At 35.7% G+C, this 16,839-nt stretch overlaps 1 protein-coding gene across 1 annotated transcript in view; it reads left to right on the plus strand.

Moving 5' to 3' along the window:
• tmtc2b (transmembrane O-mannosyltransferase targeting cadherins 2b) overlaps window positions 1-16,461 on the plus strand; it is a 99,620-nt gene extending 83,159 nt beyond the window's left edge. The window contains exons 9-12 of the mRNA XM_026287226.1: window positions 5,040-5,121; window positions 7,299-7,413; window positions 12,559-12,622; window positions 15,318-16,461. Coding sequence (XP_026143011.1) covers window positions 5,040-5,121; window positions 7,299-7,413; window positions 12,559-12,622; window positions 15,318-15,497 — 441 coding nt within the window. The 3' untranslated portion in view covers window positions 15,498-16,461. The remainder of the gene's footprint in view (window positions 1-5,039; window positions 5,122-7,298; window positions 7,414-12,558; window positions 12,623-15,317) is intronic.
• The last annotated feature ends 378 nt before the right edge of the window (window positions 16,462-16,839 follow it).

The following is a 16,839-nucleotide window of genomic DNA, read 5'->3' on the forward strand; positions in this document are numbered from 1 at the left end:
GTTTATCCTTAAATGGAACTTATGATCCCTTTTGTGCTATGCTGCGGGACACAGAAGAAAACATAATAGTCCATATACCATATTTTCCGGACTATAAGTCACACTTTTTTCATAGTTTGGCTGGTCCTGCGACTTATAGTCAGGGGCGACTTATCAAAATTAATTTGACATGAACAGAGAGAAATGAACCAATAGAAAACATTACCGTCTCCAGCCGCGAGAGGGCGCTCTATGCTGCTCAGTGCTCCTGTAGTCTACACTGAAAACAAAGAGCACCCTCTCGCGGCTGTAGATTGTAATGTTTTCGCTTGGTCCTTGGTTCTAAATAAATGCGACTTATAGTCCAGTGCGACTTATAGTCTGAAATTAAAGACAGTGGGTCTTTAATGGATATAAAACATAGAGACATTAGCTAATTGACTAATTATTAACTCAAACATGATTGTCTGTAAGTCAGAACTCTCTCTTGAACGTTAAATACCCTTTAGGCATCACAAAGCTTTAGAACACATTATCTGTCTGTGTCTAAGAGAAGCTACCATTATACAGTATAAAGAAACCTTTTCTATCCATAAATCTAAACGGAGAAGTCGTCCCTCAAGACCAGACGCATTCTTTCTTTCTCTCTGATCTTGAAACTTAAAACTGAAAAAATGAACCAGCTAAAAACAGAAGACTGAATTACTCGCACGGATGCCCTGGGTCTGAATTCACTCAGCAGAAATCCGTGTGGACAGATAAGAGAGAAGATGTGTTGAGAGGAGGCGATGGCTCTGAGAGTTCCTGCTCTGCGGCCGAGCGTATTGTCTCAGGTTTACCTGTGTCTGTCTCTTTTCATTTCCACTCTGACCATATGGTCCTCTTCAGGCCTTCCTTATTCATGTGGCCACCACCAACTGATTATGTAAAGAAAATACAGACCGTCTTAATTTACCATCTTTGAAAGCTCAGCAGACAGCACAATGGAGCTTTATGATTAAGCTAGGATGATGAAAATCAAATGAGAAGTGTGATGGAATCTCAGCTTCATAGCAGTATCATTTAGTCAACATTGTCCATTTACTTTCTTAATACAGGTTCCTGTTTTCATTGTGAATGATTCATCAATGCTCGCCATTCTAAAGACGAAAGTTATTTTTATAATCTTACTGTGAAGTAGCAGTTTGACGTGCTCATGTAGAAAATGTCCTTTATCTGTCGCTGTCACAAAAAAAATTGTAGCAGTAGCTAAAATATCTATATACTATATTTAAATGTATTAGCAGAATATCAGAGCATCTAAATTAATGGCTTTTTGGTAAGCTATCAAAAAGAAAAAATATGTCTACAGGGTTAGAAAATAATTTTTTGAATTGTTTTCAGAAGACACTTACTGTAACTGCATTTATTTGATCAGAAATACATTAAAATAAAGTGTTATTTATTTTTATATATATATATATATATATATATATATATATATATATATATATATATATATATATATATATTTAAATATCTATTCCTTTTATAGCAAAGCTGATTTTTTACTCATTGATCATTACTGCAGTCTTCAGTGTATAATATGCTGGTTTGGTGCTCAAGAACATTTATAAATTCAATGTTGAAAGCAGTTTTTCAGATTTTTGTGAAATATTTCTGATAAATAGTTTTTTTTAGGATCTTTTAAGATCTGCATTTATTCGAAGTAATGCATCCGTATTAATGCATTTATGACTCACACGCACTCGTATCGGTCAATTTTGAAATGATCACCAATGAAAGACTCTTCTAAAGCTATTTTTATAAACCTTTTATTTTTTTAATTTAGTTTGTTTAGGTGTTCTTGACAGTGTCGTAAACCTTGGTGCAAGTAACAAAAACAGTGTAGTATTTATAGCATTCTCTTCATAAACAGTTTATAATAACCACACATTTCTGCCAGTTACATCATTTCACACAGCCAAGAATAAGCAATGTTGAAAGGGTTCCGTGTCTCTGTCCCTCTCTTTCTTTGTCTCAGTTAACTAAAACCCCAAGACACACTGTCCTCAAACATCTCAATCCAGGGACTCGCAATGTAACCAAAGAAAGCACTACGCAAACTTCCTGAATGAAGCCATTGGAAGAGGCCAGAACAAGTCAGTCCACCAGAGACGAAGTCAATCCATCACAGAGCCATACTGCTGTGATGAAACTCACTCAAGTGAGAGCCAATTCAAAAGGTGTTGTCTTCACTTCAGAGCCGTACTGATTTTGGAGAAAGTTTCCAGCTCAAATCTGCCAGGTTCTTACAGTTTCTGCTTGCTTTATGCAGAAACAGAGTAAAACATGAGTACCCATAATCCTTTGGGATTGAGGGGGCCTGAGCAGTGATGTGAATAAATTTGAATGAAAGAAAGGAAAACGTTTTGTGCACTTCTGTGAGTTTGCTCAAGTGTAGCGAGTATTTGTTTGTCAGTTCCATCGACATTGTTTCATGAATGATGTGCGTTTGTAGGTACGGTAGACTTTGTAGTTTATTTGCATGGCAACATTCATTATTTGGGTTGTCAGTCAAATTAAACTTTGAATGGTTTTTAATGTTGTAATATTCCAATTAATTTAATTAAACATGTATCATTGTTTGTTAAAAGAATTCCCATCAGAAATGAAAGATGTGCTTCAGTATGAAACGCGATAGAAACCATTACAATTAATTATATAACATTTAAAGTGTTAAATTGACAGCCCTAGTTGTAATATCTTTTTAAAATTGCTTTACATAAAACAACATATTTCCATCCCATTGCTGTCGGTCTTGTTAAAAACAGAAATGTTGTTCTAATTTAAGATAATATATTTCTATTGTAATATATTTTAACATGTGATTTATTATTTATTTGAAAAAAAACTTATGTGAAGGCAAAGCTGATTTTTCAGCATCATTACTCTACTCTTCAGTGCAGAAATCTTACTAATTTGCAGATTTGGTGCTCAAGATTTTTAAATTTCAGTTGAAAATGATTACTATTATTTTTTTTATTTTTTCTAGAATAATTTTTTAAGATTATTTGATCAATGGAAAGTTCAAAAGAACAGCATTTATTTGAAATAAAATGATTAATAAAAAAGGCTCTGCTGTCATCTTAATGTTGTTAATTCATCTAAAAATATAAATTAATGATGAGGAAATGTTCTTCGTGTCAGCATCGCATTGTCCTGGCATCATTTCCAGGTGGGGAACAGGGAAATCTTCACGGTCAGGGGTCAAACGAGAGGACACATGATGAAACTCAGTCCTTTCCCCCGCTGTGCTGACCTTCCCTGACCTCCCTCCACAAACTCACCGGGTCAAAGAGCCCAACCCCAGGGATGTGAGTCTTTGTGTGAGTGTGTGTGTGAGTGTTTCAGCTGCGTAACCGAATTCTCTCATTTCCATCGCTAATCAGGCTCAGAATCCGTTGACGAACACCACAGAGACGTAGGAACAGCAGTGTGTCTGTTGTCTCTCTGATGTCATGCTTAGATTAAGGGGTCGGGGGTCCAGCATACGGGTGTGTGTGTGTGTGTGCGTGCGTGCGTGTGTGTGTGTGTGTGTGTGTGTGTTCAGAGGAAAGGGGTAAAGCAGGATATTGCTTTAGAATGATAACACGACCTCGGCGGATGACACTGAGATGTGTTTGTCAGGAATTGACCAAGCTTATCCTTGTGCTGAATCTTTACTTACTGGAGTGAAGACATGCTTTGTTTCATGTGCAACATACCCCAAAGTATAAATATTTTGGTATTCACTACCGTTCAAAAGACTACAGTCAATAAATGATTTTTATAGAAATCACTACATTATTCAGCAAGTATGTCAAATGGATCTAAATATTTAGACAGTAAAGATGTCTATTTCGTTCTTCGAAAAAAATCCCATAAAAATATTAAGCAGCAGAACTGTTTGATATTGATAGGAAATGTTTTTTGAGCAGAAAAACAGCATATTAGAATGATTTCTAATGAAGAAATTGGAGTGAATTCAGTTTTAATACAATAAATGTAAAATATATTTAAATATTAAGTTATTTTAAAATGTAATTTTTCACAATGTTTTTACTGTGTTTTTTTATCAAATAAATGTAGCTTTGGTGAGCATAAGACCCTTCTTTAAAAACATTACAAAAATCTTCAGACTGAACTTTACTCTGACCTTTTTCCCCTCATGGCATATAAACTATACAGGTGAAGTGTTCCAAGTGACGGTTTCTCTATTTTTCTCACACTCTTGACATGGTGTAAGTTTGCAAACATCCATGTCTAACATTAAACAGCACTGGCTCTATCAAGTGTAGGCATCGCTGTGAGTGCAATGCATTGATTTAAAGTTACACATCGCTGCGCTGGGGATTTACATTCTACAGTGTAAATAAAAATACATCACTGTTTTGCGTCTGGTCTGCAGATAAATCCATGCACAGTTAATCAAGTGAGAACACGGTATGATAATACATCTCAGACTGGAACCAGTATGAATTCTTCAGGTTTTAAGATATATTCATATTCATATATTCAGTATTCAGTTTCTATCGCTCTGTTCTCTGGAATATTTTTATGTAATGATCACTATATATATATATATATATATATATATATATATATATATATATATATATATATATATATATCAATCATCATTTAGCCGTTTCTTTCTTTTTCCCTAATATAATTATTTTTTTTAAATCAAAATTGTTTATTTATTTATTCAGTTGCATAATATACAGTTATCATGCATGCATGCAGTCCCATTTAATTAAATATAAAATATTATATTATATTATGAGCTATGTGTGCTATATTAACTATAATGGAAAACTTTTTCATGTTGTTGATTTTGTCTGTTATTTATTTTTTTATTTAAAGATAACTCTTGGAATAATATAGTCAAAGTGTGCAATTATAGCAGCTGAACACATTTCCTGTTGCTCTAGTGAACATTATATATCAGGCCAAAGGTTAGAAATGAAAAATGAACATTTCCATGAAAACCTCGCCCTGAAGAAATTCCTGATATGCTTTGTTTGTTTTCATTTCAGGGTCAGAAAACGGAAGCGGAGAAGTTCTTTCTCAAGGCGATCGAGCTCGATCCCACTAAAGGGAACTGCTATATGCATTATGGTTGGTATTACTTTATTTTATTTCTTCTCAACTTGCACACACGGGCTGAAACGACATTAGATAGTCATCCAGTTATGCAAAGATAATGAAGTTATGAATCCGCACATTGCATCTACTCTAGTTTGGCTGGCGTAGTGAAATTCATGAAATACTCCACAACGTCTTGTGCAGTTTCTCCTCAACTCCATATTGACCATAATTGTTCGCGTTTAGCTCTTTAGCTGCCATTTGTCTTGTAATTGAGGTTACAGTTCTAGGCTTTTTCACAGCAAGATAGATGGTACTGAGCAGGAAGTCATTGTTTCGGCATTATCTGAAGCGTACCTGGTATACAGACGTTATTCAAGTGAGACGAAACCACCCACGCCTCAGCGAGCAGAGAGAGATAACGAGGCCTTATTTCTCAAAGGATAAAGCATACGAGTTTTCATGTGTGTCTGCATGAATTTGATTTAGCCAAATTATAGCCTGTGGCCATTTTCTCCAACTGAGACTCAGATTATTGGAGCTCAGTTTCCTTCCCAGGGACATTTTATATATATATATATATATATAAAGAACACTTTTTCTAAAGACAATTATTTCTGTGCATCGCATCATTATTTTCAATGTTAAAGGGATAGTTCACCCAATAATTACCATTCTGTCATTAATTACTCACCCTCATGTGGTTCCAAACCTGTAAAACCTCTTCGGAACACACATTAAGATTTTATTTTTTATTTTTTTTGATGATGAAATCCGAGAGCTTTCTGACTGTGCAGAGACAGCTACACATCCGACACATTCAAGGCCCAGAAAGGTAGTAAGGACATTGTTGAAATAGTCCATGTGACATCAGTGCTTCAACTGTAATTTTATGAAGCTATGAGAATACTTTTTGTGCGCAAAAACAAAACAGAAATAATGACCTTATTAAATGATTTCTTCTCTTTCATCTCAGTCTTCAATGCATGTGATTTTTTTTTTTTTAATTGAAATGTGAAAAATGACAAAAACAAAACTCTGATACTGTAATAGCCAATTTTCTTTTAATATCTAACAATATTTTACATGCGTTATTATATTATTGTACAGTATACTCTCATATTTATCAACTTTTTTTTTCATTTTTGAAATATAAGTACATTTTAAAATTTAAAGTAAAAGTTTATAAATAAATAAATATATATATATATATATATATATATATATATATATATATATATATATATATATATATATATATATATATATATATATATATATATAATTATATTAATATATTATAATCCTAATAATTTTTTTTTTTTTTGGTCTCGACAAATGAGTCTTCCGTGCTTTTCTTCAGATCCTAGGTTTTTATGGTTGACCTGTCCCTGGATGCTCCCATGCATGGACTTAGTCCAGATAAACACAGCATCACAGGCTAACCCCAAAAATATGTTTTCCACTCGATCGCTGCCAAGGCATCTGCGTAATATAATTTAGTACGTGTCTGATCAGACATCTTCAGAACACGTACTATCCAAAGGCCATAAAGATGATCTTGTATTTCCTTCTATTGTTCTTTAGTGCATAACCAGTGTATCAGAGAACGTGGCTTCTTCTTTGAAATTTTCCGTTTCGCGTGATAGACCACCACTCTCATTTACCATGGGGAGAAAGACTCTGCTTAGTGCAGATTTTGTAATATTTTCTTAATGCAATTTGTGTATGCAAATAGGTTTGTTTCCCACTATCTTCACTTTGGATTACATCGCTTCTTAGGTTTCTATTTTGGTCATTTCTCTTTGGGAAAAAATGTTTGGTTTTGGCCCAGTAGTGGTCAGAAGTGTGGAGAGCCTTTTCTGCAAATAGCAACAGGCTATTTATTCCACTTCAGTCTTGACTGATGCCTCTAGCAGCGATACTGCAGAGGTTTGAGATCCCACTCAGTCCCCTTTCCACAACCTTACAGGAGTAAGCATTTAATTTGTCATGGAAACATGCCTATCGTAGAAATCTCAATTGGACAAATGGTCTGTCAGATGGTTCGCGCGGCGTGCAGCGGCCTTGCTATCTCGTGTTTCACAGAATCATTGAGAGGGCAGACCAAACTATCCATCCCACAGCCAAAGGAAATATTTCACATTTGTCTTTCCGAGGGAGTAAAAGCAAATATAATATGAAATTCCCCTGCTTTTTTTTCCCCTCAGGTCAGTTTTTGCTGGAGGAGTCACGGCTTTTGGAGGCCGCTGAAATGGCAGAGAAAGCGGCCCAGTTGGACAGTGAAGAATTTGATGTGGTTTTCAGTGCAGCTCACATGCTCAGGTGAGGAGGACACGCTAAATCCATACGGACTTTTTTTTTCTCCCTATGATTAAATACCCATATTTCCGGACAAAGCATAAAGATTTTTGTAGCACATAGCAGCCATATTGGTTTTCAACTGGTGGTTTGCAAACCAAAAATGTTTTGTTTTTACAGGGTTGCAGCCAGCAAAAAAAAATTATACATATATATATAATTTTTTTTTTTTTTTTTTATCAGTGCAAATCCAGAAATTCAACTGGACTTTATTCAATTTCGATAAAGAATGGGGCAGGGTTTTTTGTTTGCTTGTTTGTTTGTTTGTTTGTTTGTTTTGTAGATACAGTAATTACTATATTGAGTTATCACCTTAATGTCCAATAGCAAGTCTGGATCCTGAAGCAATACATGCTGCACTCAAGGATGTTTTTTAATTCTTCCTCCTCCCCATTTGCATGGATGCTTGCGTTCTGTTGCGGTCCTCTGCAGCACATGTAATGGAAACCCTGCATTAATACCCTTGCCTCAGGGTTTCTTTTGAATACACTTCTCATAATTGCTACATGGAGTTTACATGGTGTATACAGTTACGCACTTCCTAAAAAGTATCCCAGTCCTACTGCAGATTTTGCATGGTGCTTTTTGCTACAAGAACACTTGGTTGTTAATTGTAGTCTTAGGCTGTGTCCCCTGCCTTCTTGCTAGCTTGCGGTCCGACTCATTTGAAGCTCGGGTTCCTGGTGTGTTTGTCTTGGAAGGACTTGCAGAAGGGTCTCGGGTGGGGGGTGGATTTGAGTGGGGTGGGGAAGTACGAGGCTGCTTCAGATGTGCGGCTCTCAGGGGCCTGTCTGCACCGACAAGTTTGCTTCCTTACTATCAGTTTCCTTGCCCTCTTCAAACGAGCAGTGATTTTTTTTCAAACCCCGGCCAAATCGTGTCACTGCCACGCAAAGTAAAACGCCACTTTTACTACTTCAAAACAAGTTTGCCCTTTTTGTTCTTTTTTTCTAGTATGCTAAGCTGCAGTACTTTAAAGGAATAGTTCACCCAAAAAAGAGAATTTGCTGAAAATGTTGAAGAATGTTTCTTTATATGAAAACATTGACAATCTTTTTTATTTTATCACTTGCATTAATTTGGCATTACAACACTTCAATCCTCTGCAGTGAATGGGTGCCATCAGAATGAGAGTTCAGACAGCTAATAAAAGATCACAGTAATCTACAAGACTCCTGTCCATCAATTAATAGAAATGTATGCTGTGTTTGTACCAAAAAAATCCATCAAGACATTTTAACCTCTAGCTATTGCTTCTAGCTTAAGTAAGAGTCCTGTATACATTTCTGAATCAGGAGTGAAATATGCTCAGATGAGGCACAGTCCTAAACACTTCTAATCAAATATGTTGGTGGTTTGTCATGTGAGAGGACAACAGAGATGGACTTTTTCACTGGAGGAAGCGTTATGGACATGTATTTTGGCCAAAAGCTACAATTTGAAGTTAAAATGGCTTGATGGTGGATTTGTTTCTTACAATTACTTCACAAGATGTTAACGGATGGACTGGAGTCGTGTGGATTATTTTGATGTTTTTATCAGCTGCTTGGACTCTCATTCTGATGGCACCAATTCACTGCACAGGATCCATTGGTGAGCAAATTTCTATTTTTGGATGAACTATTCCTTGAAGGGGTAAATTTAAAATGCATTTTAGAGAGGATTTTAGCTTTCTATTCATCTGTTAAAAGTCTTTCCTTCTTAAAATCTAAATTAATCTCCTTTAAAGCATCTCTTTTGTAATTCTCCTTCTTATACAAATAAATTTCAAGACAATTGCTGTCAGACTTCAGATAAATTGCTTCCAGCCAACGTTGCTCATGTTTTTAATCCATAGCTCTCCGTTTATTTGTGAGGAGTTCTATAGCTTATTTGAAGCTTTCATGTAATGTAGTTGTACATGGTTACATCAACGGGTCATGAATTATTTTATGCTTTTTCTCGGAAGGTTGGTGACCACTTTGGAATGAAATAACGAGTAGACTGTGGTGGGTTGGAGGAAAAGTTTGGTTGCCAAAAATTAAACATTTGGTTTATTGTATTTTGGAGGTTTATATCTGACTTAGGGAGGTCCAGTTGGTGCTGTCTTTTAGATTTTCACCATATATTGCAGTTGTGGTCATGAAGACCAACACAGTCCTAGCACAGTTTTGACTCGGTGTTAAGGGTGGTCACTTTCCCACTGTTGATTTTAACAGAATCTTTTGTCCCTGAAGGCAATTGCGGTCACGATCAAGCCCCATTTTATTACGTGCACATGAATGTGAAAATTACACAGACTCATCGTTCAGGAGGAAAGGATTGTAAAACAGAATTGTGGAGGGTGAACAGTAACACATGGTTTTGGTTAAATGCTTAAGTCCACTGTTAAGAACCAGTCACCCCATAGGATTTAATGTAACTTTTTTTCTTCTTTTTCTTTTTTTTAAACAGGTTTAAAAGTTAACAGGTCATTTTTAGCCATGTGCATATTCAGAAATGGTCGGGCCAGTTAATTCAGGAAGACAAATCATTTAAATGAGGGATTTTCAAACTTTTTTTGCTCATTCATATTGCATGAGAGAGAGAGAGAGAGAGAGAGAGAAAGTAAATGTCACACGCAATATGTTATCTTTATAATGTCATTCTACTAAATTGAATACATTAAATTAGTGAATATCATTATTTAAAATATTGAGTAATGTTTCAAATATTTTTAAAAGCAACCATTGTTATTCTCATTTTATTCATTTTAATTAGTAAGTTTTCTTTTTTTTTTTTTTACTTTATTATATTGTTTTATTATTTTGCTTTATTTTTTACTAACCCAGAAACCAACTGGGCATCAAATAGACAAAAAAAAAGTCACTGATCCAGATGAGCTGTTTTTTTTTATTAATTTGTAAATATAGGCATGCACACCATGCAGATTTGTCAAGTCACATTTTTATTCTACAATTAGAATCAAAGAACATAACGGTTTTGGAGGCCCCTTCTGCTTTAAAAGTTATTCTTATTGTTTCCTTGAATATTTTAATTATTATTCTGTTTTTTATTTGTAGTGGATAAACTGTAAGGACATAGGCAGCGTGTGTGTAAGGCTGGGGAAGGCTTAAGCCTATGTTATACTTTCCACATCCGCAAGTCCACTATGGACCGCTTGGTAGGCGTGACATAAAGATCGTCCTCGGAGAGTGTGCGGACAATGCATGTGGTCAGTAGGCTTCAAAAGCACCATTGCACATGCGCAGGCTGTCTGAGGTAGCCCGTTGATACTCGAACCTGTACAATCTGTCAATAAAACGATATAAAGACAGCCAGATGTGCAATTATTTGTTCACATGTTTGTTGTGGAGCAGACCATTATCGTACACTTTCGGTAGTATAAATACAAGTAGTCCGCGTCCATGTACTCGTCCGAATTGCTCATGTGGAAAGTATAACACCGGCATTTGCCTTCCCCTGGCCATAGGGACTTGGGGTAAAATGCCACTAAATTGGACAAAAATGCCCCTGCACAAACAAATGTAATCTCTTATGTATGTTGCTAACAAAGTGAATATGAATAGACAGTGTCGATTGCAGCATTAAATTAAGATCTTCTCATGTGGCACCGTATTTATTTAGGCGTTTTAAAGAGTTGCGCATTTTAACCAATTACACACAATTCTGTTGAGCTTAGGAATGCAATGGCCAATCAAAAGCATTCAGATGAGTCATCGCTGAAACTCATCAGTTTTGTTAAGAGCGCGCGCATTCGCTGACTGAATTACGGACGCTTGTGAATTCTGTCATCATAAACAACAAAGCACAGATGTATGTTCAATGTAAGAAATATATTCATTTTCGCAGTGTATAGAGCTTCATGATTATAACGTTAGTTTCATTTTTTTTTTTTTTTGACAGTGCTTACACTTGCATTAGATCAATTTTTGTGATAATGTCACTTTCTATATATAACTTAATCGCTGTTTGGATAACCATGGAAAAGGAAACGTTATATAACCTAATGATACATTTCTGACATTTTTATTCAATTGTAATCACGTTAAATACAAATTCAGCCCCATTAAAAAAAAATTTTAACCTACATGACACCCATGTCTGGCTCTTGCCTACAAGGACAGGTTTATGATGTTTAATAAATTTGGCTGCTTTTAGCCTTACCTTGGAGTTGCTTCACCATCCGGCTTTGTACTGTTTAAGGACATTGTAACCTACTTCTATAACAGCTGATTTTTCACAAACTAACTTGAAAAAATGACCCAAAAGTGTCATCTGTTACTGTACAAAGGAAAGGATAACTCCATGTTTAGCTGTTCGAAGTTCACCACGGTCCCAAACAGGATGTAGAAAATGGGATTGGTAGATGTTGCAAGCCGAATTCAAACTTGTCAGCTATTGCATGTGTCCTAAACGCAACTTTTGATATCTTCAGCTCTGCTTGTAAAAATGTCCTCCTAAATTGTATTTCAGTCCGATGTCTTAATTTATCTTCTTCCTCATTCATCTCTCTGTCAAGGTTAAGAAACTGGAATGTTTTCCACACATATCATTTATCCATCATCTCACTGCTTGAATATTTCAAGTACAGGACATACATATTTTCCCTTAATTAAAAACTATTTCTTGAAACGTTTAACCTTAGCTTTTTTCAGCAAAGAGTCTTGCTGAGGATGAAGGAGGGTTTATAAAACCAGCCAGTATAGAGAAAGTGGTCATTTATCATAAATAAAGGAAATCTTCAGCTCTCTTTCATCATTACAACCCAGCCTTTCTTGGCCGACAGTCATTGTCTCCATATTGAACTCTCTTCAAAAAGAAGATATTGCTACCAGCAGGTACAAGCAGCTAGAGGATGGGTTTTTTTCCCATGGAAAAATAAAACCTTAGAGTTGTAAAGAAGCTAAAGATCTTCAAAGAGTGTCCAGTAGGTTGTAGGTCATGACCTAAGAAATGAGGGCACATTTTCTGCTCAAAAATTGTGAAGTCAGGCATTTTTATAACCCTGTTTGGCTTCTGCCTAGTTTTCCATGGCCTTAAAGTTGGTTAACAAATAGTCCATGGTTTAATGGCCAGCGATAAACTTGTGCAACAGGATGAAGTAACTATGTTTATTTGCTCTTTCAGGCAAGCCAGCCTCAATGGTGCTGCTGAAAAGTACTACAGACAAGCAGCCAACCTGAGACCCAATGTAAGTACCTAAGCCGTGCTGCACATGGGACGTCTGCCATGCACACACATGGTAGTTGACTTTAAATGATTGGTGTGACTCAACTGCTCCCCATAAGTTGTATCAGTGACCAACTGTACATGCTCTGTTGGCAGTTTTGGGGTTTGCATCAAAAAACAAAAAAAACATCAGTCTCAAACTTTAAAGAGACGCAGTGTGTCAGGGAAGTGTACTGTGAAGTTAGCAAAACACACAGTTGTTTGATTTCTTTGGAATATGTGGATGCGTTTGATGTTCAGTTTGCAGCTGCCTGAATGGGGAACAGAAGAGCAAACAGAAGAGCAAAATGAACAAATGGAAATGTAGAAAATTGGCAATATGTTGGATGGCTGATATGAGGCTCAAACCTGTTAGGTGAAGTCAGTTTAAGATTAAGAAAGTGGTTTTGTTGTGTTGTGTTTTTGTTTTGTTTTGTTGTTTGTGTTTTTTGTTTTGTGGAATGTTTAATTAACCTTCATTAAAACATGAGTGGAATCAGTTTCAAATTAATTAAATTTATTTGTTAATTTAGAATTATAAGAATATAATTACATTTAAATAGAAAATATAATAATTATTATTATTACAAATAAATTATTGATTGCTAATTACTATACATTATTCATTTATTTATTATGATTTCCTTATTTTATATAATAAATATATCTCTTAGTGATGCCTATGTATGCTTTTGGGTATATTGAGGGCATATCATTTGTTTCAGCAACTGTCAAACTATATGCAAACTATTATTTCCTTTACATTATTACTTTGAAGTGGACTCAGAAACATTACTTATCAAGTTATTTGATACTAGTAGTAAACCTTCCTTTTTTTCTAAATGATGCCTTTATTTCAGTGTTGTACAGTGCCTGGACATTTTGTCTTCAGGGATGTTTGTCTCCTTAGCAGCTGTTTCAACAAAAGTCCCAAGATCCTATCCACATCTGGTACCGCTGATGCTGTGTCTGCATGCCAGGGTGGTGTTGTGAAGGGATACTGTGCGGTTAGAGTGAAGGGTGAAGAGGAAGCAGGGGGGTCAGGAAACTTCTTGAGGCCACAGCAGGGTAGATTCCCCTCCGCTGCTGACTTCCTCTCACCTGACACTATCTAGAAAGGCTCTATGTTGTGGTGACGGTTATTCATAGTTTTTGGCTGGTAAAGGCACAAGGACTTACTCTACAGGAATCTAAAGTGGTGGGTCTCTACAAACATCTGGACAACAATTTAAACGTTACACCCGTCTGAATAGTATACAAACACAAATATATGAAAACGAATATGAATTGCAGGGCTTGACTTTTCGAAATAGTTTAAAACAAAAAAAAAAATTTTTTTTAATTCAGGTGTTGCATGCTGTAATGTGAAGCTGTTTTACACTGCTTTTTAGACTTTTTTTATTATATTTTATATGTATTTATATATTTTTTTTACATTTTGATATACAATTATATACAATTTAGGTGAGTTACTTTCATTAAAGAATTTAACTGGGTAATCCTATTACAATTTAAAAACAAATGCATTTATTTATTAATGAAGGAAAAATACCTATATTATGATTTACAATACCACTTTAGGGATTTCAAATAAATTATACCATTATTTTAGGACTTTTGGGGTCATATCAAACCCCAATTTTTCATAATTTTAAAAAGTCAGTCAAATTAGGGTCCTGTGTACTGTTGATATGAAGATATTGATTTTTCACAGGTGTTTGCTATCTTGAATTATATATTGTTTTATGTAGGGCTTTAGGATTACAGAAAACAATCTGCAAACTGAAAATGTCCTAACAGAAGTAGATTTTCCATTTTTCTATTGATTAATTGATTTTTATTTTTTTACTTGGATACTTGAAGCTAGTAAAAAGAAACAGCCGATTATAGCCTAGAATATATTTGGTTTTGAGAGGAAGGTATATGTGTCACTTGAGCACAGTTAATGCCACAGTTTGCAGTTCATTTGTCCCTCAGTCTCGTTTTGAGGTTTGATATCGCCGTGTTGGGTCAAATAGTGCTAATGTCTTTCTTATGCGTTGTGTAGTTCCACAACGATCGTCTCCTTCTACATTTCCGTGTGGGAAAACAATGGCAGCTGGCCTAAAAAGTCAGTTAGTGTTAGTTTAACTCTCGTGAGTGTTGGATAATATACGACTCTCTCCCTTCAGAGGTGGCAGAGCAAAGCATGAAGCATGTCCAAAAAAGGCTTTTAATTGAAATCACATCACCTTCTTGCAATGAAATATTTTTTATATATTAAATTCAGTCATGCCAGCCTGTGTTTTAGCCCCAAGTGCTGCAGCAAATATGTTTTGTACGTCCATCTCGGGACTCTTGGAATGTTGGGTTTAGTTTAGGTTCAGTTTGATTTACGCATCCATTGAAATCTCCTTATGTGAGAAGAATCAGCGTAGTCAACATATTGTTTCCATTGAAGCCTGATGCATTCAACATCACTCATGTAAGCCTGACATAAGTAAAACAGATGATGTGCGTCCGGGAGAGTTATAGACTGTAGAATGACAGCGAGATTCTGGTTAAATTTATCGACATGTGAACCCGAAAACATTTCAGAAATGCCAGTGATTCGCTGGAACCTGGTTTGCTTGAGAAGAAGCATGCAAAAGACATTATTTGCTTCCTTAAAGTGACTGTTTGGTGTTTTTCTTCCACAGTATCCCGCAGCCCTCATGAACCTCGGAGCCATTCTCCATCTCAACGGCAAACTCCAGGAAGCGGAGGCCAATTATCTGCGAGCCTTGCAGCTGAAGCCGGATGACACCATCACTCAGTCCAACCTGCGGAAGCTGTGGAACATCATGGAAAAACAGGGCTTGAGGACCATGGCTCCTTGACTTGGACATATTTGATGGAGCACCTTCACTGAGCTTGTTTTCTCTGAGCTCTCGCTAATGAGAGGTAATCAGCATCATAGGGCTTCAATCCTGGGTTACCTCACGGGACGAGCAACTACGTCTGGTAAAACCAATAATCTAGAACTGTGGAGCTCCCCAGACGTGTCAGAAGTTCTTAACTTGAAGTTGCCCATAGATACATACTTGAAGTCTCATGATAAATTCGATTTTAATGAGTTAGTCAATGCTTAATAGTCTTGAAGGGCAATATTTGCCCTTAGGCTGTATGAAATTGCGAAGGAATGAGAGTGCTACAACCCCCATGAGGCTATACTCTGCATGTACAGTACATTTCTTCATTCATATGATTGGAATCATTAATATTTAATGAGCACATCATGGCTGGTGGAAACGCGGAAACAAAAAATCATATCATCGAAACATCAACAAAATAATGAGATAAATAGACCAAACATGAAATAAACATTTCTCACTGTAAAATACAAGCATTCTTTGTGTCAAAATGATCGATTTGTGAGGTTGTAGACTTAATGACACTGTACATAGTAGCACGGATGATATGTGAAGTTTGCGGTATTTTTTGCGAATGCATTTGCACGTTCCATCAACGTTCCATCGATCCAGACACGCCTGCCCACGACACTAGATCATTTTTTGGGTTCAAGAAATTGGATCCTTTTGATTAATCTTGCCAAAAATGATAGGAAAACAGGAAAGGAACATTCGATAAGCTATATATAGCCTGAAGGAAATGTTAGAAATTGAACTTGCAAGCTCTCTTTGCCTTACTTTGCGAAAATCTGTTACTTGTTGCATTGCTAATATAAGATGGGGATGGAAAATGTTCACTTGTTATAAAATCACATTCAGCAGTGTGTTAATTCACAGTTACAGTACACTACCGTTCAAAAACTTGGGGTCGGTAAGAATTATTATTTTTCTTTTTTAAGAAATTATTACTTTTATTCAGCAAGGATGATTTAAACTGGTTGAAAATGACAGTAAAGACTGGAAAGATTTCTATAAAAATAAATGTTGTGCTTTTTATTCGTCATTTAAAAATGTAACACTGTTTTCATAGAAATAAAATACTGTTTTCAAGATCGTTAATAATAAGAAATGCTTCTTGAGCACCAAATCAGCATATTAGAATGATTTCTGTAAGATCATGTGACACTGAAGACTGGAGTAATCAGTCGGGTCAGCATCAAATTTATTTTACATTTTAATAATATTTCACTTAATTACTGTTTTGTTACTGTATTTTTGATTAAATAAATGCAGCCTTTGTGGCCACAGGAGACTTTATTTATTTTTATTT

Source organism: Carassius auratus, chromosome 18, assembly GCF_003368295.1.
Source record: "Carassius auratus strain Wakin chromosome 18, ASM336829v1, whole genome shotgun sequence".
Lineage (NCBI taxonomy): Eukaryota > Metazoa > Chordata > Actinopteri > Cypriniformes > Cyprinidae > Carassius > Carassius auratus.